Source organism: Coloeus monedula, assembly GCF_965178545.1.
Source record: "Coloeus monedula genome assembly, chromosome: 24".
Lineage (NCBI taxonomy): Eukaryota > Metazoa > Chordata > Aves > Passeriformes > Corvidae > Coloeus > Coloeus monedula.
In genome coordinates, this window is record NC_138804.1 from 4498740 (window position 1) to 4521892 (window position 23153).

Here is a 23153-nt window from a genome sequence, read left to right on the forward strand (position 1 = left end):
TACCTTCTCTCTACTTCTGTAAAGTAAAAATTAACTATTGCCAGATATTCCAGGCTTGTTTTATCACTGTTAAGATCAGAGGGGTAGCAAAAAGCTAATTATAAAACTTGTCTTATTCACCCTTAAAGGTTCTTACCATGCTGAAATTTTAGTAGACTAAGATGACAGTGTGTTTCATACTGCCTCTGTGGTATGTGGTTTTGTTTTCAAGATGATTCTCCTCTGTGGAGGAATTCCTTTTCTCTGGAAACTGTCTGGTCAGATCTCTGGTCGTGCTGGGTTTGGACCAGAATATGAGGTAAGTAGGCCTTAAACTTCTGTGAAAGTATTTGGTCCCTACTGCAATAATAATTTTAATTTTTAAGTTGGTGTTTAGTTAAAAGTGAGATGTAGCTAACCTATAATGTAGTAAAAAGAACAGATATTTTCTGGTGCCCACAATGACTGTGTGATTCTGAGAACAGGTAACAGTAAATTAGCTTGCTTTTAAATTAGCTTACTAATTAAAACAGCCTTGTATGTTAAAAGCAAAGTCTGGTATCTGCTTGAATCAAATGAGGTGGTGGGCTGGGTTTTTGGGAGTTCTTTATTTGGGTGTTTTCTTTTTACTGGTACTAGAATTGATCTACCTGCACACTAAAAGGGTAAGAAGTTTGAGGCTACTGCTTATGTTGCCTTTGTGCCGTGGATGAAGCATGTATCCAAATTTGCGTTCCAAATCCTTAGTAAGCTATTATAGTGAGCAATAATCCAATCATCATGAAAAAGTTAATTCTGTGAATTTATCTAGCATCATCTTCTAACTGGTTTCAGTTAAGTCACTGACCTAAAAGCCATTTTTAACATCCAGAATATTTGTTAGTATGGGTCAGTAAATATCAGGTGGTTTTGTTTTGTTTTGTTTTTTAGATTGTTCAGTCATTGGTATTTCTACTGCTTGCAACACTCTTCAGTGCAGTGACTGGTCTCCCATGGAGTTTGTATAATACATTTGTCATAGAAGAGAAACATGGCTTCAATCAACAGGTATTGCAGAGAGCACTTGTGCTGACCTGATGGGTTCAGATTGGTTAGGCAGACTGGTCTGTCCATATCTGTGCCAAAGATCATTAGTTTTTGGGACATTTCTACTCACACTGCATAAGAATCAGTTTTATCAGTGGCTGTTGCAGGAGTGCCCATGCAGCAGCAGGCTGTGTGAGCCCATGCCTCTGAGCATAGAGATATGTGTTCTAGGGGTGGGACAAAGAATGTTTCATGCCTCAGCTGTTCATTTTTGGATGAACCCTCCATCTGCCTTTCCTGAGAAGTTTGGATCATTTGCTTGATAGGGGCACTCCTGATTTATGATCAATGCCCAGGTGAAAGGAAACCAAGAAATTACTTTCCTTCTCATTTTGTTTCACTTACTGATTTCTTAAATCACTCTTTACTAGATTGGAGAATTCAGCTCTTCATTTGTACCTGTGTTGGGTACCCATATAATATCAGCCCTGGTTTTCTTAATTGCTTTTACCAACTTGGTTTCACCTGTGTCAGCATCAGTTTCTCATGAGATGAGATATTCTTTCTGAGAGAAGAACCTCAATCTGGGGCCCATCATTAGCCATTTCATGCCAGAGCATAAGATTTGTTCTCTGCTTTTGGAGCCAGCTGGTGTTGTCTACAGTACTTTCTGTTCCAAGTCAACTAGGAAGTTGTTGTTTGGCTGGTTTGTTTGTTTGGTTTTTTTGCAGTAGAATGAAATTTAGATGGGTAGCAAATGTGGTTCATTTTAATATCGGTAGAGATTCTATTTGCCAATTTCATCTTCCAGTCTCTATGGAGGTGGGAAGACTAAAGAAGTGAAATCAGTTTGTTTCTAAACTCCTTATGTTCCTAGTAAATTGATACATTGATGCTTCTTATTCCTTTTTATAAACAAGAAAGGAAGTAAGTAATAAAAAGGGCTTTAAGTGCAATGATCTAGTTTGCACCCTTTAAAACAGAAATGTGTAGATCCTGACACATCTGGTATTATTTTGATTCACATCAATTTATTTAATGGCATACTGTTTTCCTTCCAGGAAAGACCAACTATGAAAATTCTCACTGCACAGTTTTGCTGTTAAATCTGTGTGTTCCCCCACCTCTGATATTTCAATACTGTGTCAATAGCAGCTCCTGCTCCAGGCCTTGAGAAGGAAATCTGAAGATTGTCCTAATTAGTCATAAACCTTGAGCTTGTGACCAACTCAGAACTCCATTTAGCTCTCTAGTCTTGTGTAAAAACCTCGTGATTCTAAAAACCTGTGTGTCACTTTTTTCTCACAAGCGAGGAGATCCTCACTGTCAGATTGAGGGTGCCCATGGCCATTCATGTCCCAGGTGGTTCTGAGATACAGTCCTGGGGATCCTAATCCCTTCTGCAGACTTAACAGTGAGCACGCTGCCAGGCTAGCGTCCTGCTCCTAGCAAGGAAGGAAGGAATGTTCCTGTGTTTCCAGAGCATGAGTCAATCAGTCTTTTCTCCACAGGCAATATGTTTAAAGTATTTTGGTTGTTCTCTGGCTATCACTTCTGTTCTGCAGTCCTCAAAAATTGTAAAGGCTGGCAGAGTCCTAATTCTTGCAATGTGCTTATGCTCTGGCCTAGCCTAGCCATTCTTTTGACATTCTGAATCCTTAAACACACATCAAATGCCATCTCTCGCTCTTGTCTCTCATATCAGTCCTTAGTAGTTACATCAGGCCTACACCTTGATTGCTTCTCCTACCTTAGTGAGGAGTGAGTTCTGTATTGGTGCGGAATCTGCAAGCCCTTCATGTCCAGCACACAGAAGTCCAAAGACTGTAGAATTAGAGCCAATCGGCACAGTAGCTGATGGATGGAGAACCTGACTTAATCGGCCCTGCCTTTCTGCAGAAGGAAAGTGTCAAATACTGCACTTAATAGCTTGGGCTTCTTTAAAAGTGCCTTGAGAGCTTGCAGAATCCATGTGGTTTCATTGTTGCTTTAGGCAAGGTAAGCAGTATTCTGGGTGTATCGGAACATTTACTCCCAAGAGCTGTGCTCTCTGCATGCTTCACTGTTGTCAGTGCCTAATCAAACAAGCAAATGAAGACGTGCTACTGACACCCATAGAAATTAAATGCTTGACTGAGCTACCTCATGGTCTTTTACAAGGGTTTTTTCCTGGCAGTGGTCATCATGCTGAGAGCTAAAGGCTGAGTCCATGTCTTAGGTACCGGATGTCTTACAAACAGTCATATCTCCACCTTCCATTTCAGACTGATGGTCTGGGCCCCTTAGTGAATAAGCCAAATTCACACCTGGTACTGGCCCAGACTTTGGAATTCCTAGCAATGATTCTTAGCTGATCTTCAAATAGACTCTTCCTTCTGTAGGAGTGGCTTCCTGAAAATGAGGATTTTTCTCAAAGTCACATTTGCCTTAGGAAGCAAGAGACTCACCAAAGATGAAAGACACCATGCAATTTGCTAGCTCTACTCCTCCTAGATTGTGGAGCTGGAAGTAAAGAGAGATTTAAAATGAAAATACGAGCTAAACGGATTGTAGTTGACCTGTTTTTCTTTCAGAGCTTTTCAGTACAGCCTTGTTTGAAAGATCTTTACATACTAATCCTTTAGAGCTTGATGGGTGTCTTAATTGTGTTGCAGAGTCACTAGATCAGATTCATTCAGATAGAGGTCTTTGAAATTTCTATTGCTTCTGTTAAAGTTATGATACTTTTAAAGCCTGAGATAGCTATTTGGTAGTAACTGCATGTCAGTGGAAGCTTGGAGTAAAATGCCCAATGTATTGCTGAAAATCTGTAATAGGATTTCTATATATTTCCAGTTAGGACAATTAGCTTAGTGGTAACTGAAAGTTAAGACGAACTGGGGCAGCTGTTCAATGAAAGAGAAAACATTTTCAGTAGCAGTGCTTCTTTGAGAGTTTCTTATTTTCTAAGAATCCATAATGTGTGGGATATAGATTGGTAAAGGAAGTAAGGGACAGATAAGCTTATATTTTGTCTTCCTCCTTTAATGAATGTGCAACGCAAAAGAATGCTTTGGGTCAGGCCTTACTAAGGAAGAGTGTATCTGCATGGGCTTGAGTCCGTGTGGTTGTATGGAGCTGCTAGAAAAGCTCCTTTTTGACTGACTCTGATTTTCTTATGACACTGGCATTGCTGTTTTGCCATTTGTCTTAACTGAAGGGATCAGTTCACTAACCAGAATGGCATGTTAGTATTTACATTGACATATTACTGATACAATTTATCCTTTCTTTGCAGACGCTGGGATTTTTTTTTAAGGATGCTATCAAGAAGTTTGTTGTGACTCAGTGTATTCTGTTGCCAGTGACATCCCTTCTGCTTTACATTATTAAAATAGGGGGAGACTACTTCTTTATCTATGCCTGGCTCTTCACATTAGTTGTTTCCTTGGTGAGTACGAGATGTTTGGGTTTCTTCCAGATTCCAGCTTACTGGCATGGCTCAGCATGCTGAACCCAGCTGAAAGGAAAAGAAGAAAAATCTAAATCTCTTGTGAATTTTAATATCTACAAACTTCAACAGGGTGTCTTGCTCTCAATGTACTTGTTTAGGAATAATAGCTCATATTAGTTGTCCACGTTAATGTCATATATATTTAATCTATTTAATACTGGAGTGTCTTCATCAATTGAAAGATAAGCACTGAAAAAGCTTTAGAATAAGTACTGGAAATACAGCAGTATGCGGTAATAGGTTTTCCTTTCTCTTAAATACAGAAAGGGCACAAGGGCAAGTGCCAGCAGATTGGCAAAGCAGATTGTGCTTTCATCAGTGGTGTTTCCACTGGGCATTTCTTGTAGGTTACTGCACAGGTCTCAGTGCATTGCTTGGTATTAAGAGAAGTAGCAATGTTTCATTGTTCTGCTTATATAGCTGCTTTCATACACTGAATTGTAGCTGATGTTTTTAGGGTTTATGTAAAATAACGTTTTATCTATATCATAAGTATGTGATACTTTCTATTGTTACTCTGAGGGCTGTATTTTTTGTCTCTTTCAGCATAGTGCTCTACTGCCTTTTTCCTCAATATACAAACCAGTGCTCACCCAAGGCAGAAATTACACAAGTACCATTGTATATAGTCATTCATTTTTAGATTAAAAAAACACTTTAACAAGTAAAAGAATAAATGGCTATGTTACAGTGATGTAATAAAACCTGCCATGTTAGCCCAAAAGTAAATATGGGTCAGTCAATCCCTAATTCTCAGCTGAAGTTCAGACTTCTGGGTTGGAGTGCACTATCAAGAAAATTTTAAGGAATATTTGTATAGGAAGTCGTGATAGTTTTCTGTCTGAAGTTTCTCATTCATGACTTAAGTAAGTGTTGCTTTTTATCTTTATCTTCTCCCTGCTTCTAGATTCAGATCACCTCTATAGCTTTCTTGGACTTTTGATTTGTCAGGTTTCTCTCTAAAGCAGAGGCACCGGCTGGCTACATCTGTACAAAAATGTGATGATAATGCTGTGTGGGAGGCCACTGCAATTAACACAGGAAAATCTGATTTTCCACTTGCATAATCTGATAGCTGCATTGATTTTCTCAGATATGACAACGTGGAAGGAATTGTGGCTCATTTTAAGTCATGACTGCAAGCTTTTTCATAATGTGATTTTATGGGATACAGATCTCATTATCTGAATTGTATTTGTTGCTTACTAGCATTTTTGCTTCACTGATGCTTAACATGTAACTGAAGAAAAATGTGTGTGGGTTAGTAGATTTCTATCTGGCCACTAACTCTGGCACAGTGCAGTCCACCAGTATGTGTTTCTAAGGAGCTTGATGACAACAGTGCAGTAGCAGAAGTGCCCCTCTTAGGTGGTAAATTCAGTTTAAGACTGCTACTTTGAATTATTTCAAGCTTTTGTTTGTTGGCTTAATTATACAATGTTTCTGTTGTTTTGTTATGCTGGCTCCTGCTTTTTCTAGTCCGGGTGTCCTTATGCTCTAACATATTCCCTTTTTTTTGTTTGTTTGTTTGGGGTTTTTTTTGTTTTTGTTTGTTTTTGGTTTTTTGTTTGTTTGTTTTTGAATGCATTTTGAAAAATCACAGTGTTAGGTGTCAAAAATGCCAGGTCACATGTATTGAAATTACTATAACAGAAAGATTTGTTCAGACAACAGTTCTTAAAGAGCTGTTTTTTTTCTTGCAAGCTTTGATCAGCAGCACACTCTTAAATCCTAACTCATCATTTGAGCTATTTCTCTCTCAATCTGTGTGAAACAGTTCATACTTACAACTTTTCCAGTGTAGCCTTATTATTTGCAAAATTGGATATTAGTTCTTTATGTGATATCCAGTTCATATGTTAAGTGTTTCATCTTAAAAGCTTTAAAAACTTTTTTTTTCATTGAAGGATTAAGTTGGAATTTTAAAATAAGTGATGAAAGATACAGGATTTTCTGAAATGGCCTGTCCTCATTTGTACACTGAAAGTGAAAAGATTTTTTATTTATCTTCCTTTATACCAGTCATTGACTGTATTTATTCTTGCTATCTTTTCTTAAAATATAGATTATAAAAAATATTGCATGATCTCATATGAGAAACTTTCTGAATGCCCCTTTTGTAGTCTTTAACAAGCAGGTTGAGTAGAAAGATGTAGGTGAGTAGTACCAAGCACTAAATTTCAAGGTGAGAACCAGAACATATGCAGCTGAAGCCACGTTTCTCTCTCTCACTTTCCTATTACAAACTAGTACTTTATTTTTGCTCTGCCTGCAGCTTCCCGTTTAGCTGTCCACATAGATTTTGTCCTGAGGTGCTACAGATATACTTTAGAACCTGATATAACAGGTTTTGTCTATCTTTTACACAACAAAAGGTAGAAAATAAAACATCTTGACAGAGCTGCAAACTTCTGTACTGAAAGAATACTTAGCATTCTTGGCTTATTCTTTTCCTCTGGGCCCCTCCACCCCTGAGGGTTAAGTGCATGCCTAGACAATTGGTGTGTGCCGCCTCAACTTCATAGTGTTGCAACTGCAACTTTATAGGGTTTCAGGCCTTTATGTGTTTGAACAGCCTCTGACATGCAAAATCATCCAAAGGGGTATTAGATTTACCCTTTAGAGTCTGGTTTAGGGAAAAATTCCAGTTCCATAACTCTGTAATCAGAGTTAGAGTTGCATCTTCCTACTAGTCTGTTATGCCTGCTGATACCAAGGCATTACAGAAAGATCTGAGATAAAACCTTATAATTAGTCCCCACATGCTATACGGTCTGAAACACTAGTCTGGAATGAAAAGCTGGTTTCTATTCTATGAAATACCCTCCTACACCTTCTGCAAAATATCTGCAGAGGTTTAAGCCTCTAAAATGACAGCAACAAAAATAACTTATTTTAGTGGTGTTTCATATTGATGCCCTCACTTGCTGTGACTTCACAAAAGTTAGTTTTTCTGATTTTCTATTTCATTGGACTTTTTCAACGGTGCACGCACTGTCAAAAGACCAGGTACGTGTTTTCAGTGAAATAAAACATATCAAGATAATTTTGAAGTTAATGTTGATGTCCATTTGCCTCTCATGTCCTGTTCCTTTTTCACTAAGCAGAATTTAAACTTTTAAAATAAATAAATAAAAATAATTTTGTGAAGATCCAGAGTATGAGGAAAGGAAGTTGAGCTGTCCTTTCCATCACATTATTCTAGTTCTGGCTTTCTCAACTGCGCCGCAGCTGATGCCAGTTTAAAGAGATGCAGGTGCACTGCAGTGATGTTTTTGGGTCAAGGCTGTTAGTCATTGTGGAACCAGAGGCATCAACTGCCTTGGCCCTGCCAACAGCTGGGAAATGGAAAGAAGACAGGGGACATGAAATTTCTTGCCTCTCCTTAGACAGTTGCTTTGCAAGTTAGCAGGAATTAGTCCCACTTCTTCTATCTCCTGGTTCCTTCATCTCTGCAGCTGAGTATGAAACACTTCAGAGCTTTCCAGGATTGGTGAAGTACGTGGAAGTGACAGCCTGTCACTGATGAGCTCCCTGCTCCCAGCTACCCAGAGGCCTTGTCTTCTGTGCTGTTCACACCAGTTTTGCTGAAGCGTGTAGGTGGTTTGTGCACCGGCACCTGCCCCATCCTGTTGCTGAACTGTGGACTGGCCACCAGACAAAGCAGCCCATAGAGAGCCTGGCCATAGATCCCACTTCATACAGGACTCTGCTTTATCAAGTGTTTTTTCTGAAATTATGCCCTCTTTTTGAACTTTTTGCTCCACCTTTAGTACTAAACACGTTTGCATGGCCTGTTCTTAATATCCACATGTGTTTGCAGGTGCTTGTTACAATCTATGCAGACTATATTGCACCTTTGTTTGATAAATTCATTCCACTTCCGGAGGGAGAGCTCAAGCAACAAATTGAAACAATGGCAAAGAGCATTGACTTCCCATTGACTAAGGTGTATGTTGTTGAAGGTGAGGTTTTGTTTTGGTTTTTTTTAAATAAAAAGGCTTTGTAATTTTAAATATGTGGGGTTTTAGCATTGATTGTGGATGCCGTAGTAGGGTAGTTGCTTGCATTGCTCAGATACTGCAATACTTGCCAATGTCTGTAGCATTTTCCTGGTCTTTTTCCTGAAGCTCAGTGCACAGCCTGAACTCAGCCTCTGGTTGGAAGCATTGTCCTGGGTCTGTGGAATGGAAATACGCAGGTTGGTCAAGTCAGGGAGCACAGAAGTAGTCAAGATTACAATTTTAGAACTGTGAAACAAAGGAAATGGCTTTTTAATTTTTCGAATTTCAGTTTAGCCTTAATTGTCTCAAAGTCCTTGGTAAAACAGTTGAAAAAGTCTTGAAAATTAAAAATACCTATTTCACGGGGATGGTTTCTTATGCTGTAGCTGGATGGTCTCACACCTACTTTAGACAAATTCTTTTCACTTTCTAATACTGAATTTCTCAGGTCATGGAATATAACATGGAGCATGCCAGCTGCCATGTCACTTCAATTCCATGTTCATGGAGTACTTTACTGTTTGACATTTCCACTGTTACTTATTTTGCTTCTGTCTGAATTTGATTTCAGGGGCTTTCCCAAATTTTGTTTTGGTTTTGTGTCCCAACTGTGAGGCTCAGAGGTGTTTTTTATTGACGTTGTGAAAGCAGTATGAGATGGCATAAAGACCTAAAATGATAGAAGTTTGCTGTTGGAGAGGGTGGTGAAGGCTTTATCTAGCCTAGAAGCTGTGACTCAAAACTTTGTACTGGTCAAGTCCTGCCAGTGTTCTGCCTCAGTGCTGCTCAGAACCACTGATACACTTGGGGCACATGAAATGCTTCTCTTTTCAAGCTCAGCTAAAGCTTTTCAAGCTTGAGAGTCAGTGCAGGGGTTTGCTAAACAGGTACGGTTTTCCCAAATGTATTGCTGTCAGTATCCCAGCTTTTAACAATGGTAAAAGTGCCATGAACCAGTTGTTGGTACTGCAGCCCCTGTGTTGGCTTCTGCAGCATGTCTGCTTAAGTGCAGGGAGCTGCAGTGGAGGCTGCTAAAGCTCCAAGTACTGTCCCACTCCCCCCCTTTTTTCTGTAGCATTCTTAAGAGTGTTGAGCCAGCACCATTCCCTTTTGACATGGGGGACTGAATGTGGGAACATCTTTTTACTGGTGTTTTTCTGCACTCTGTCTTGGCCCTTCCTGCTCCAGAACTGAATTCTTGGTAAAATGTGCAACTAAGTCCTTTACTTTCAGGGTTCATTCTGTAAGAGGCAGATTACAATGGTTCCTTCTCTACCAATGTTTAGTGAAGGATGAAGATTTTTGTTACATACAGAAAGGAAACCTTGCTATTCTGTAGGCATTCAGATTTCTTCACTGGGCAGGGACCAGGTGCTGAGGCGTCACACTCTGACCAGTCCCTTCCTCTGTTAATCTGTCGTGGTTTGGTGCTGAAGGTCACAAAGACCATCTACAGGTTGGCTTCAAATCAATCAATGGATATTTGTGCCCTAAGGGGTTTACGCAGTTCATTCATTTATACTAAGTGTTTTAAGGCAAATGCCTTCCAACTTATCCTTTGCTGCAAAAAACTCAGGGGAATCCATATCTGCTCTCATGGAGACATCCTTCAGTCGTGATGTTGCTACAACTTCTGTCTATAAGGAAAAATAAGCTTTTAAATCAACTGAAACTGTCCACATCCCATGGAAAGAGATAAGTTTCTTGGCTCTAGGTGTATTGACGGTAGAAACAGTCCATGACTGACCAGATCTCGATAAAGGTAGCTGTAAAAAATGGCCTATTGCAAACAAAATAGTATTGCAGGACTGTGTTATCTGTAGTCCATCTCTTCTCCTTATCTGTTTCTAAAGTCTTCATATTTATCTGTTTACATTCATCTTTGCTGGCACATTTCAAAGAATTCTGCATAATTTGGCACAGGTTCTTTGCCTGCAGCAGTGTCAATGCAGAATGCTCTTTCCACTCTAAATCTGAAATTGCAATAGAATTTGCTTTTCTTCTTGGACATTAGGTGTTCAAGACTGCTCTTATGCTTTTAGTGATTACATGCAACATTTCTCTATTGGAGTCATCATTAGATCTTAGAATATGCTTCAGCTTGCAAACAGATGTGCTTGAGTTTGTCTGCTGTTCATTTGGGGACTTTGAGAATTCCTCTGGAAGAATCTGGTCTTTGCCATACCTTACAGGCTTCAGTGCATGGGATTATTCAGATCATGGTGTTTGAATTTTCCCCATCAGGTTCTAAGCGTTCTTCCCACAGCAATGCTTATTTCTATGGATTCTTCAAGAATAAGCGGATAGTACTCTTTGACACACTCCTGGAAGACTATTCTGCTTTGAACAAAGAACCAGCAGAAGGAGAAGATGGTGAGAATGAAGAAACAAAGTCTAAAACCAAAGTGAGTTTGTTTTTCATTGTGTTATTTATATTAACTTTTTGGTGAGATATTCCCTTGTGTTTTCTAATGTATTTTAAAGGTCCTGAGTAAGTTGATAAAACCCAAACCCTAAGGATTTCAACACCAAAGTATGCCTGGTTTGCTAATTGGAATTTCTGGGGCTGAGTTGTGCAGATAGCACCAGAGACTGTAAAAATCTGCAGGGGCTTTAGCAAAACATTAGTTCCCTGCATGTGAAAACTAGACCTTCCTTATAATTGTTTGAATAAGGGACCTGTTCAGGGTTTTAGCTCATCTTCTTCTCCTGGGACTGCCACATCAAAGCTTCCCTTTGAAGGAAATACTTTTAATTCTCAGTGTGTCATTTGTGTGCCTTTTTCTGCATGCAGAGTTTTTGGTGCAGGAGGCACACCACACAAACAGATTGCACATGTGCATCCTCTCATACCCAGAACAGGATGGTGGCCTGGCACTGGCCTCTCCTTTGATGTGCAGGTGCACATCATGAGTCTGCTGAAACAGCTGTTATGGCCTCAGAAGAATATGGAAATGACTAAAGCTAATGGTATATTTTCTGAAAAACCTGAAGAAATAATTCTGAGAAAAACAAATGGCCATGTGCAGCCTAAGGTTGGATCAATGTCTAGACTGTTGTTCAGTCCAGCTTCTGTTCCTTGACAGAATGTTAGTGGTTCCTAGAGTTTTGTTTGTCAAAACTGCAGGAGTGGGTGGTGAGAGGAGGGGATGTTGAGCTCACCTGATCTAGTCATAATGTGAGAGTCTGTGTTCCATTTCAACAGGTTCTTCAGCCTTTGTGTTTGCTTCTGACTTGCTAATGGATCTTTGAACGTGCAGTTGTCCTTCCTAACTATAGCTTTAAGGCATGTCATAGGGCTTTTTGAAGAGGACAGTTCCTTTTTAAAGGAACAGTACCGCCTTGGGAGGAAGGCTACATGTTGAGTGTTGAAGGAAGTAGGAACACGGCTTTGCTCTCAATTTTCCTCTGAAAGTCTGGAGCTCTGAATACCTGCTTCCAGTGTAATGCTTTGCTTGAGTAAATAAACAGGATGAGAAGAAGGGATGGTAGGAGAATGTTTGGAAGGCAGATCTTCAGTCTTCTTTCAGGTTTGCATCAGCATGTCTGCATACATAGAAATAAGAAAACACCACCTCATAGTAGAAATCTTCTTAAACTTAAAAGATTCTATTTTTGTAAGTATCTTCATGAAAAAGGCTCAGCAAGAAATTATATGTGTGTTTCTGCTGTTGGAAGGGAATGGTCTGATCTAGGGATGCTTAAATGACCAAGGAAAAAACAAATGAGTAAGAAATTTATTTGGTTGTGTTCAGATATACCTGATAATACTTCTGCTTTGTTATTCCCTCAGAATAAGAAACAAGGATGTAAAAATGAAGAAGTTCTGGCTGTACTCGGTCATGAATTGGGTCACTGGAAACTAGGTCATACTGTCAAAAATATAATCATCAGCCAGGTAAGTTATGATAAACTGTTTTTTTTTCCTGGAACATCTGTAATTATAGCTGTTTCCAAATGCCCTCTTCCAGATTTGTCAGTGTACATTCACCTGATTTACTTACGCTGTGTGACAGAAAGTTTGGGTTTTTTTCTTTGCTCTATCTACAATGAACATATACTGGCCTTTCTGTTCCCTCCCTTGCTTCATCTGGTTGGTAGTAAGCATCTCAGAAAGCATGTCTACTGCTGTTTTAATTCATCTGAGCAGCCTTCTAAAGTTGTGTCATGGTTTAGGAATGGTACTCCCCAATTCAGTGCCCCCACCAAGACTTCCAAAACCACTCTCTCACTCCCCCATTTTTCCCCTTCCCCTCCTCTCTGTCACAGATTGAAGAGGAGAATTGGAGGCATAAAATGCAAAGATCACTCACTGGTTGAGATAAGAACAGCAATGCGATAAGAAAACAAACAGTAACAGCAACAATACTGATGACAGTGGGTGCAAGAAAATAAAGGATTCGTACAGAAAAAAACAACTGTACAGTAGACAGTACTGGACAGCTCCCTCTGCCATGTTTTCTCAGCTGGTAGAAACCCCTTCTCCCTGGGAAAGCCTTTCCTCTCCCTGTCTCCAGCAATGATGGGAGGTGGTATAGAATAACCTCCTTGTCCTGGCCATGGCCCCTCATGTGTACTGCAAAAATTAACTCTGTCTTGGCCAGAACCAGGGCATTAGACCCCCCTTATTCTGTATCATCTATGACATGCCCAGATCCTACACCTTCCAACTGTATATATACTTAGATATATGTGTGTGCACACAAGTGCAGCTATCATTTCCATAGTTGGTGACTGTACCTCCAAGGTGTCTGTTGAGTTCATTTAGTCCATGGCTGTGGGTTCTATTGGTCCTAGATGTCTTCCAGGATAGGAGGGCTGGTGTGCTGTTGGCTGGTTGCAAGCTGCGTCAGGAACTCACAGCTTGTGTATCCGATGTACTCCATACTCATTGGTCATGGTAGTTATGGCACACAGTGGCAGTGTCATTGAGCAAACAGTATTGTATAATTCAACATTATAGACTGTTCACCCAAAAATCAAATCCCCTTGAGGTACACATCATGTTTCACAGAATCACAGAATAAGCCAAGTTGGAAGGGACGCACAAGGATCACCAAGTCTAACTTCTGGCCCTGCATAGCATCCTTTTGCATTACCCACCAGGTGCATCCAGGTCACTGAGCAAAAACAGTTTCACAGATGGGTTTGCCTTTGCTTGATGCAGAACTAATGCAAACTGTCTTCCCTAACACATTTCTAATATGCATCACAGGGACTTTATCTCCTTCTACACTATGTAGAGGTTTTGTTTGGGCAAGGCCAGCTCGATTGGTGGAGCCTCTGGTGTTAACTAACCAGATGGCCTTCGCTAAATGTAGATCCCAATGTTTGCAGGTCCCACCACCCCTTGCTTTCAGTGTGGTTTCTAACAGTCCATTGTACTGTTCAATTTTCCCAGAGACTGGTACCTGATAGGGAATATGATTCACCCACTCAATCCTGTGCTCTCCGACCCAGGTGTCTATGAGGCTGCTTTTGAAATGAGTCCCGTTGTCTGACTCAATTCTTTCTGGGGTGCCATGCCACCACAGGACTTGCTTTTCAAGGCCCAGGTTGGTGTTCTGGGCAGTGCCGTGAGGCACAGGGTGCTTCTCCAGCCATCCAGGGGTTGTTCCTGCCATTGTCAGCACATAGCACTTGCCTTGGAGGCTCTGTGGGAGTGTGATGTAATCGATCTGCCAGGCCTCCCCAGATTGATATTTTGACCATTGACACCCAGACCACAGAGGCTTTACCCTTTGGGCCCTGCTTGATCACAGCATGTTTCACAGCTATAAATAACCTGGGAGATGGTGTCCATGGTTAAGTCCACTCCTTGATCACGAGCCTACCTGTTTGTTTCATCTCTTTCCTGATGATCTGAGGCATCTTGGGCCCACCAAGCCAGAAATGACTCATCCTTATGTTGCTAGTTCAGATCCAACCCTTCCCAGTCTAGATCAGTCCATGGCAAACAGTTCGGCTGTGTTTCCTCCCTTGGGGCAGGCAGTTCCAGTACTGGACACCCCTCCAGGTGAAAGGAAACTGTGGCCTGCACTCTGCTGCCAGAGGAGTGGAGAAGAGCACATTAGCAATTTTGATGGTGGCACCACTCTGCTGCCCTGGACTCCAGCTCATACTGAAGTTCCAGCATGTCCGGCACAGCAGTACTCAGTGGTGGCATGACTTCGTTCAGGCCACGATAGTCCACTGTCAGTCTCCACTCTCCGATGGACTTATGCACAAGCCACATGGGGCTACTGAAGGATGAACGAGTCTTGATGAGAAGTCTCTGGCTCTCCATGAATTGTCTCATGGACGGCGGCATGGAGTGCCAGTTGGTGCAGTATTATCGACGATGCACTGTTGTGGTTGTGATTGGTAGCTGTTGTTCTTTGACGCTCAGCAGTCTCACAGCAGAAGGGTCCTGTGAGAGATCAGGCAAGGGATTCATCTGTCAAATTTCCTCTGTCTGTACAGCAGTTATCCTGAAAGGCCAATGACGCCCTTCTGGGTCCTGGAAATACCATCTCCTGAGGTCATTTTTGCCCAGGATGAACAGGATCTCTGAACCAGTCACAGTGGGGGGATTTTGCCATTCATTCCCAGTTAGGCACATGTCAGCTGTTGGGATCCCCCTGTCACCCCAGAAAGAGAGATAGATTCTGCCCCTAGGTATCTTGATGGCATCAAGATGCCCTGGTGTCAACTAAAGCCTTGTACTCTTTCGGGTCTGATGTGCCAGGCCATTGGATCCAGACAGTCCAGTAGATCCGACTGTCCCTTTCCTCCACCTGGCTGGAGCCAGGGCCCTTTTAATCTTGGTCATAGTACTCATTGGTCACCTCTTGTAAATATGAACTGGAGGTCCCTTCAAGAGGATTGGAGGTAACATCAGCTATTCTGTTTTGTCTGAGGAGCTTCCCACTGGAAGCTGGAGCAGCTTTTATCCTTGTAGAATTTCCTGCAGTGGTTCTTCTGCCTCTCAACTCACATACTCTTGCTGCTAGGGCACAGGTGGGTTTTCCATCCCACTTTGTGTCGTCTCCATTGTCACACAGGTAAAACCACAGCTTTCCTCGTGGTGTGTACCCTCTCTCTTGAGCAGAGGGGGCAGCTGCTCCCAATAGCAGAGACTCTGGTCCGTGCTGGTGGGACATGGGACATTTCCTCTTTAACTTGCTCAAGTTGTTCAAGTCTGTTTGAAGTCTTGGACAGTCTTTCTGCAGCCAAGGTGCAGATTGGTAGGGAGGAAAAAGATCATCATATTGCCAGAGCCAGGTAGTCATGTGAAGCACTGTTTTGTTCTCCTTCTTTCATTGACATCCAAGTCAATGAGTTGGCATACGGCGATGGCACGCTCCCTACAAACTTCCACCCCGTGGATTGTGTACACTGGACCTCATCTGGATCTACAGGGGACTGCTTGTTACTTAAAGCCTTATAGAGTACCTCCAGCACAGCTCTCAGATACTGGAAACCTTTCTCTATGGTGTTCCACTTGCCTTGGTGCACTAATAGATCATCCTAGAAGGGGTACCTTTCCCTCACGCTTGACAGGAGTTGCCTACAGAGGTTGAGAGTCTCTGTCCTCTTCCCAATCCCCTTGTTAATGCCCACATCCTGGGACAGGGATCCTAGTTGCTGGGCTTCACTACCCTCTAGTTTCACATCATGGGCTGTGATATTCCAGCACTGGAGGAGCTGGGCCACCAGGGGCTCATACAACCAGTGGCTGAAATCTTTTTTACGTATCTTGCAGCTCACCCAGGTATAGGGATTATCTCTGGCTTTGCCTCTCCTTCCTGTTTTGAGGGCCCTGCTTTCTCTTCATCCCTCATTAGGCAAACTGATTTGGTCTTGTATTTCTTCTTCTGTATAGAGATGACTGCTACTGGCACGGAGTGTTCTTCCGGTTCAGCTGCAGTTTGAGTGGCCACAGTGGCTGTTGCTCTGCTTTCCTCCTCCTCCCTCTGAGGGTGCTGTCTAGTGATGAGCAGTGTCTGATAAATAGTAGCCAGGACCCAGCATACTGCAATAAGTTGCTCCTCTCAGGAGTTGCTGCAGCTTTGCTTTGCAATCGTTCTGTCACTTCATCAGGGTCCTGTAGTTGTTCAGGGGAGAACTCCCAAACCACTGGAGCAGAGAATTTCCCCCAAAACTGGCTCATTTTCCCCCATATTCTGTGCTACTCATGACTGTCCATGCTTTGGGCAGACCTCTGAATAACCTTCCTAGAAATCTCTGTCCCAACTCTTGAACATGGTGTGGACCGTACTGAAGACGCCTGGCAGATTTATCAGCCAGAGCATGCTTTTCCTAACATCCAAGGGGACTTCAGAATTCTCAAATGGTGTTTTAAAAGGCCTGAAGGACAAAAAAGGGGCTGGAAAGCTGGGGAAAATCATCCTCTGCTTGCCCTACAGGCTCAGTACCCTTATTAATGGCCTCTCAAAAGCAGCACCTGAGGTAAGGGTAGGAGAGCAACACTGAATACACATCCCAAATCTCTTGATGCCCTTGATGGTATCATGTCATAAACTGATATCACACAGTACATCAACAGAGCAATGCTGATCCCTCTCCCCTCACTAAAAAATAATCATCACGAGGAGCACATGGTGCATTAAGGGGAATACATACAGGGTTAGGACCACACTCACATGAACAGACCAAGCAACATTGTGATCAGTGGCTCCTTACCTAATACAGCAAATCTTTAATTCAAATGTGTTTCCAACTCGGTCTGGGTAGATCTGTTCTTATGTCAACCCTTCATGCCACACAAGCACTAAATAAGGCTGTGGTGGTTTAGGAATGTTGCTCCCCAATTCAGTGCCCCCAAGACTTCAAAACTACTCTCTTGCTCCCCCACTTTTCCCCTTCCCCTCCCTGCTGTGGTGGAATGGAGAGGAGAAGTGGAAGCACAAAAGGCAAAGACTACAGGTTGAGATAAGGACAATTTACTGGAAACAGCAGTGAGATAAGAAAATGAACAGTAACAACAATACTGATGACAGAGGGTACGAGGAAAGAAATTACATGGGAAAAAACAACTCTGGTAATAGACAGTAACAGGTGGCTCCCATTGCCAAGTTTTCTCAACTGGAAGGAACCCCTTCTCCTTGGAAGAGCCTCCCTGCCCCCCAGCAATGACGTGAGGTGGTACAGAATAACCTCCATGTCCTGGCCATGGCCCTTCCTGGCTACTGCAAAAATTGATCCTGTCCTGGCTGGAACCAAGGCAAGTTGAGACACATATATCTTGCTTTTTAACACTTATTTAATCTCACAGCCTTTTCTGATGGTCTGTTTCCATCCCTGTGCTAGGGCTAGGACTGGATGCATCCTGACTCCCAGCCTGCATAGGTTTTTGTTATTACCTCTGAGAAAGCTTTGCAGCATGTGTCTGAGAGCATCTGTCATCCTCATTCCTTTAAGAGCTGACAAGAAATGTGACTGAGGATTAGGAAATCTGATATAGGAGGGTATTTGTACTTACTTATATTTTATTCTCTTACCTTGTACATTGGTGAATAACTTCATTGTTCTGATTTTGGTGCATGCCCAAATGGGGGTGAACAATGAAGCAATCTCTGTAGAAATACGTAATTGCTTTGTTACAGATCTGTGTTGTTCTAGGTATCACTCATGCTTCTTTTCTCCAAGTTCTCAGCCTTTTCTGTTTTGTTTGTCTGAGCTGCCCTCCTGCATACCTTCTGTAATTTCATCATAGAACCACAGAATATCCTGATTTGGAAGGGATCTCACAAGTCCATCTCCCTGCCCTGCACAGGACTATCCCCAAGAGCCACACCATGTGGCTGAGAGCATTGTCTAAATGCTTTCTGAATTCTGTCAGGCATAGTGCTGTGATCACTTCTCAAGGGAGCTCATTCCAGTGCCCTTCCACTCTCTGGATGAAGAACCTTTTTCTGTTATCTAATCTAAACCTCCCCTGATACAACTTCAGGCCATTCCCTCGGGTCCTGTCACTGGTCACCACAGAGGAGAGATCAGTGTGCCCCTCCTCTTCCTCTCTCAAGGAAGTTGTAACTGCAAGAAGTCTTCCCCTTACTCTCCTCTTCTCCAGGCTGAACAGACCACGTGGCCTTAGTTGCTCCTCATACAGCTTCCCCTCAAGGCCCATCAACATCTTTGTTGCCTTCCTTTGGATGCTCTCTAATAGTTTAATGTCTTTCTTATATTGTGGTGACCAAATCTGCTCACAATATTCAAGCTGAGGCTGCCCAGCCCAGAGCAGAGCAGGACAATCCCCTTCCTGGCCCAGCCTGCAGTGCTGTCTCTGATGTCTCCCAGGCTGCTAGGGCACTGCAGATCCAGCTGGCCATCAGCCAGGACCTCCAGGTCCCTTTCCTTGGTGCTGCTTTCCATCTCATTCCCCACTCTGTCCGTACATCCAGGGTTGCCCCATCCCATGTGCAGAATCCGGCACTTTGCCTTGTTGAACTTCACATGGCTGGTGATTGCCCAGCCCTCTAATTGGTTGAGGTCTCTGCAGGGCCTCCCTGGCTTCCATGGAGTCAACAGCTCCTCCTAGTTTTGTGACATCTGTGAACTTGCTTAGTAAATCATGTCTTTCTTGAGATGTGTGCACTGTTCCAGGAATGCTGTTCTGTTCTTTTTCAAAGGCTATTCACAAGCTTTTCAGGCTGTAAACATCACTGTTAAGCTCCTGTTAAGGAAACTGCTTCCATACTGGCTTTTTCTTACCTGTGCAGCTGAATGTTTCAGTGAGGCCCTTTCTGCTTTTTGCTTTAAGGCAATTACTTTCCAATTTCTTGTATTAGCATTGATCCCTGCTAGCTAGTAACTAGTACACTGTTTTTGCCACTTAGCTCATGTAATTTGTCTTTGGATACATTTTCTAGATATTACTGTTTTGCTGTGATAGACCTTATCCTCAACTTCAGAAATTTTCACAAATTCTTCTGCAAAATCTTACACTTTTTCTTTTGGTTGTCTGCTATCACAGCCATCCTTCTTTTCTGTTCTGTGTGTTTCAATAACAAGCAGTATTCTGGCACCTTCCATATTACTCTAAAAAGACCAACCAACCACTTAGCTTGAAAAGGTACTAATCGCCCCCTCTAGAAAACTTGGTAAGGCATGGTCCTGCCTCTTGGCTCTGAAAAGCCAGGCAAGCACGGTGCTTGTACACAGTGCTGCACAGCTTAGATGGAAGCACAGATTGTTTACAGGAATAGAAGTACAACACAGCACAGACACATTTTGTTTGGCTTTAAACTTTTTAGAACCTATGCTTAATTCCAAGGAAATGGGTTCTACCCTGTTCTCCCTCCTTGCTTCTCTTCTTGCTTTTTCATTTCCCTTCATTACTTTTTTTTTGCCCACTGACAGAAAATAGTGGTTCTTTTACTGTTGCGTTTCAGAAGCAGGTAAAGACCAGCTGTTTGTTCCTCTCTGTATATTAGTTCAAAAGTAATCTACTTGTTTTTTTACAGTGGCATCCCTGTGCAAATCTGTAATGTGAGGTTATGTAATGACTTATCTTAATTAAGAATGTTTTTTCTTTTCTCTAGATGAATTCCTTCCTTTGCTTCTTCTTGTTTGCTGTGCTAATTGGTCAAAAAGAACTCTTTGCTGCATTTGGTTTCTATGACACCCAACCTACCCTGATAGGCTTGATGATTATTTTCCAGTTCATTTTTTCACCTTACAATGAGGTAATGACACTGAAGTATCATCCTATTTAAGTAATGATTCTGTTTTGTCAGGGGAAGTTTGAAGTTTCTAGGGGCTGTATTGGGTGCCTCATTTTGATAATCTGGCTTAGTGCTGCATGTTGGGTAGGACTCCCAGTTTGAGGTATGGCTTGGATAAAGCTTAGTGAGATCAGTCTGCAGCCACAGTGATGTGTGGGATGCGGGAAACTAGATATGGTGGTATTTACTGGCACTGAAGGGATTTGCAGATAGCTGAATTTTAAAATAATTTTTAATACCTTTCTCTCCACAGGTTCTCTCATTTTGTTTGACTGTATTAAGCCGACGATTTGAGTTTCAAGCAGATGCATTTGCCAAGGAACTTGGGAAGGCTAAAGACCTATATTCTGCTTTGATCAAGCTAAACAAAGATAATTTAGGATTCCCTGTTTCTGACTGGATCTTTTCAATGTGGCATTACTCCCACCCACCCCTTTTAGAAAGACTTCAGGCCTTGAAAGATGCAAAGCAAGAGTGACAGCAATGATTGCTGGTTCAGAGACAGTGCTTCCATCTCAGAAGCAAAGTTCAGAGCGGCTTTTTAGGTTTTTTAAAATGGATAATGCAAATTAGTGCACTGTTAACAGCACCACAGATCTGAGTATCCTGAAACAGGTATTAAATTATAAATGACTTATTTTTAACAAAAACAAAACTGTGGAACTTAATTTAGAAAAAGTGCTGGGTGAAGACCTTCCCCCGCACCCACACACTGACTTTTATTTCCATATCATAGTATAGACTTTTAAAGGGACGAAAACAAGTATAGACGTCAAAGCACCTTTTACTTCAGTTTATGTATGCCTTGAACATTGCTTTTGGTCCTTTTTCTATTCTCAGCATTCTGTGAACCTTCCCAGTCTCACCCTCTTCACAGTGAAGAGGCTTTGGGTGACTTGATTTCCTGTGTAATGATAGTTGTACTTGCCAGTGTGTTTTAAAAAGCTGAATGCAGCTGCAGGCTTTTCTCCTGCATTCATGTCTGTCATAATGAAAAATGCTACTTAATAAAACCCTCTTTTTCTGAAGTATGGGAAGAAGGATGAATTATAGCTGAGGAAATGTACCATGTCTTCCTTGAAAATGAGCACTAGGTGGTATTTAGTAGCATTATAGTGGGGTCCTATTGCCCATGGTGCTGCTGGGGGTGCGGGAAGGATGTTACAGGGAATCAGGACTGGACCCACGTGTTTGAGAAAATTGCTAATTCTCTCTTGTTCTCCTTTTTTCCACATCTCAGTTCCTCCATTTCTGTTGTACTTTGCCTAGATTTTTTGTGTATATGGAAATGTCCAGTTGCTCAGCCAGTGTATCAGAGCCATGCTTTCATTCTGAGGGGGCTTATCCTCCATTCCATTGAGGGTTTTTCATTAATATGAATCCAGCTGAAATAGTAGTATTCTTCATCACTGTTCTTATATATAAAAATTCTTACATATGAAAAGCCCAGGAAACAGTTTGCCCACATCAGTTACTAAAGAACAAAATGGGTAAATGTGGAAATGGCTTCGGCATTGATTATCTCAGACTTTCTGATGAAAAATGGGATTATATTTACTTTTGTTGAAGTAAAAAGTAAAATATAAGTTTGCATGTGCATACAAATGTTTTGAACCAGCCTGAATACACATACTCCATATAAAAATCAGATTTCCTATCTGCAGTAAATGAAAAAGTTCTGCTCAGCTCTGTACAAAGAGAGAAGTCATTGAAGCAAATTGTCATTGTTTCACATGTCAGAATACTCTCATATGTTTTATTGTTAGCTTACATTTGTTTTTCTGATCATAGGGAAAAATGCCTTATAAGATGATGGGCACAATGATGTCTTGGGTGAAACAAGATGTTGCTTGAAAGCCCTTTGTGCGCCTTATTCTAATTGTGTTTACACCCCAGCAAATATGGAGCTAAACTATAGATACGGATTTAGGAGACACTTTTACAAATATGGAGAGCCTATATATGTCATGTTAACTGTATTTAATAAAAGGCCCTCAAAAATAAAAGCATTAACTTGAATCTGTCAATTCAGAAGGATAAATGTGTCAAGTTTTGAATGAGACATTGGCTGGTGTAAAGCTATGGAAAACATGTTACGTGTGCTTTGAGAAAACCATTTGTCTCATCCATTAGATAAAAATTGTATGCAAAAATGAATTTTCTGGCCATTTCAGAAATTTGGGTAAATGCAAACAAAAGGAGATTAAAGTGGGAAGATGAAGGAAATGCTAGTTTCTATGGAAGCATGAAATACTTAAAATACTTAGCTTACAGGCGAAGATAGTGTTCTTACAGCAATTGCCTGTTACTTCCTTTTCTCCCCTATCACTGTTTAGTTATCTCTGCAGTTCTTCTAGCTGGATTTCATATATAACTACTGAACAAGGTTTCAGAGTTGGTTCCATTCTGCTCCAGTTGCTTCTCAGCACAGCAGTTGTTTGTCAGAGCGTGCTGCTGACCTTTTACCTGCCCACATTACTACTGGCCATCTGGAGTGCATCAGCTACATCTTGCAGACCTTCTACAGCCTGTAGTTGCTTCCTGTCTCCCTAAGAACGGTCAAAATTACCCCTAAGTCTTCCTGTGCAACTTCTGCCTTCCCAGGTACCTAAATACTCTTACAGTGTCTATACAGCCATGTGATAAGCCAGTACCAGCTTCAAGCCGAAGTAGGTCTGCTAATGACCAGTTTTAAGGAGAGAGGCAAGAAAATTAGCAAGTGTGCATATAATTTTCTATTACCTTTAGCAAATACTCTTCAGATACTCAAGACAAGGGAACCCAGAGCAGAACATCTCTGGCAGTATGCTCCTCCCAGGCATCTGTGGGACTGCTGGGCATTGATCAGTCATGTCCTGTCCAAAGGCTGGAGCTTCAACTTCCTATTTCCTACCTTACCAGCTTTTTCTGCTGGTCTAAGTA

General features: G+C 41.7%; 1 protein-coding gene across 1 annotated transcript in view; it reads left to right on the top strand.

The window, feature by feature from the left end:
* The window catches only part of ZMPSTE24 (zinc metallopeptidase STE24), a 31059-nt gene extending 8844 nt beyond the window's left edge, over positions 1-22215 (top strand). The window contains exons 3-10 of the mRNA XM_082296481.1: positions 212-298; positions 910-1026; positions 4283-4435; positions 8322-8463; positions 10747-10907; positions 12296-12400; positions 20049-20192; positions 20485-22215. Of these exons, the coding sequence (XP_082152607.1) occupies positions 212-298; positions 910-1026; positions 4283-4435; positions 8322-8463; positions 10747-10907; positions 12296-12400; positions 20049-20192; positions 20485-20709 (1134 nt within the window). The 3' untranslated portion in view covers positions 20710-22215. The remainder of the gene's footprint in view (positions 1-211; positions 299-909; positions 1027-4282; positions 4436-8321; positions 8464-10746; positions 10908-12295; positions 12401-20048; positions 20193-20484) is intronic.
* The last annotated feature ends 938 nt before the right edge of the window (positions 22216-23153 follow it).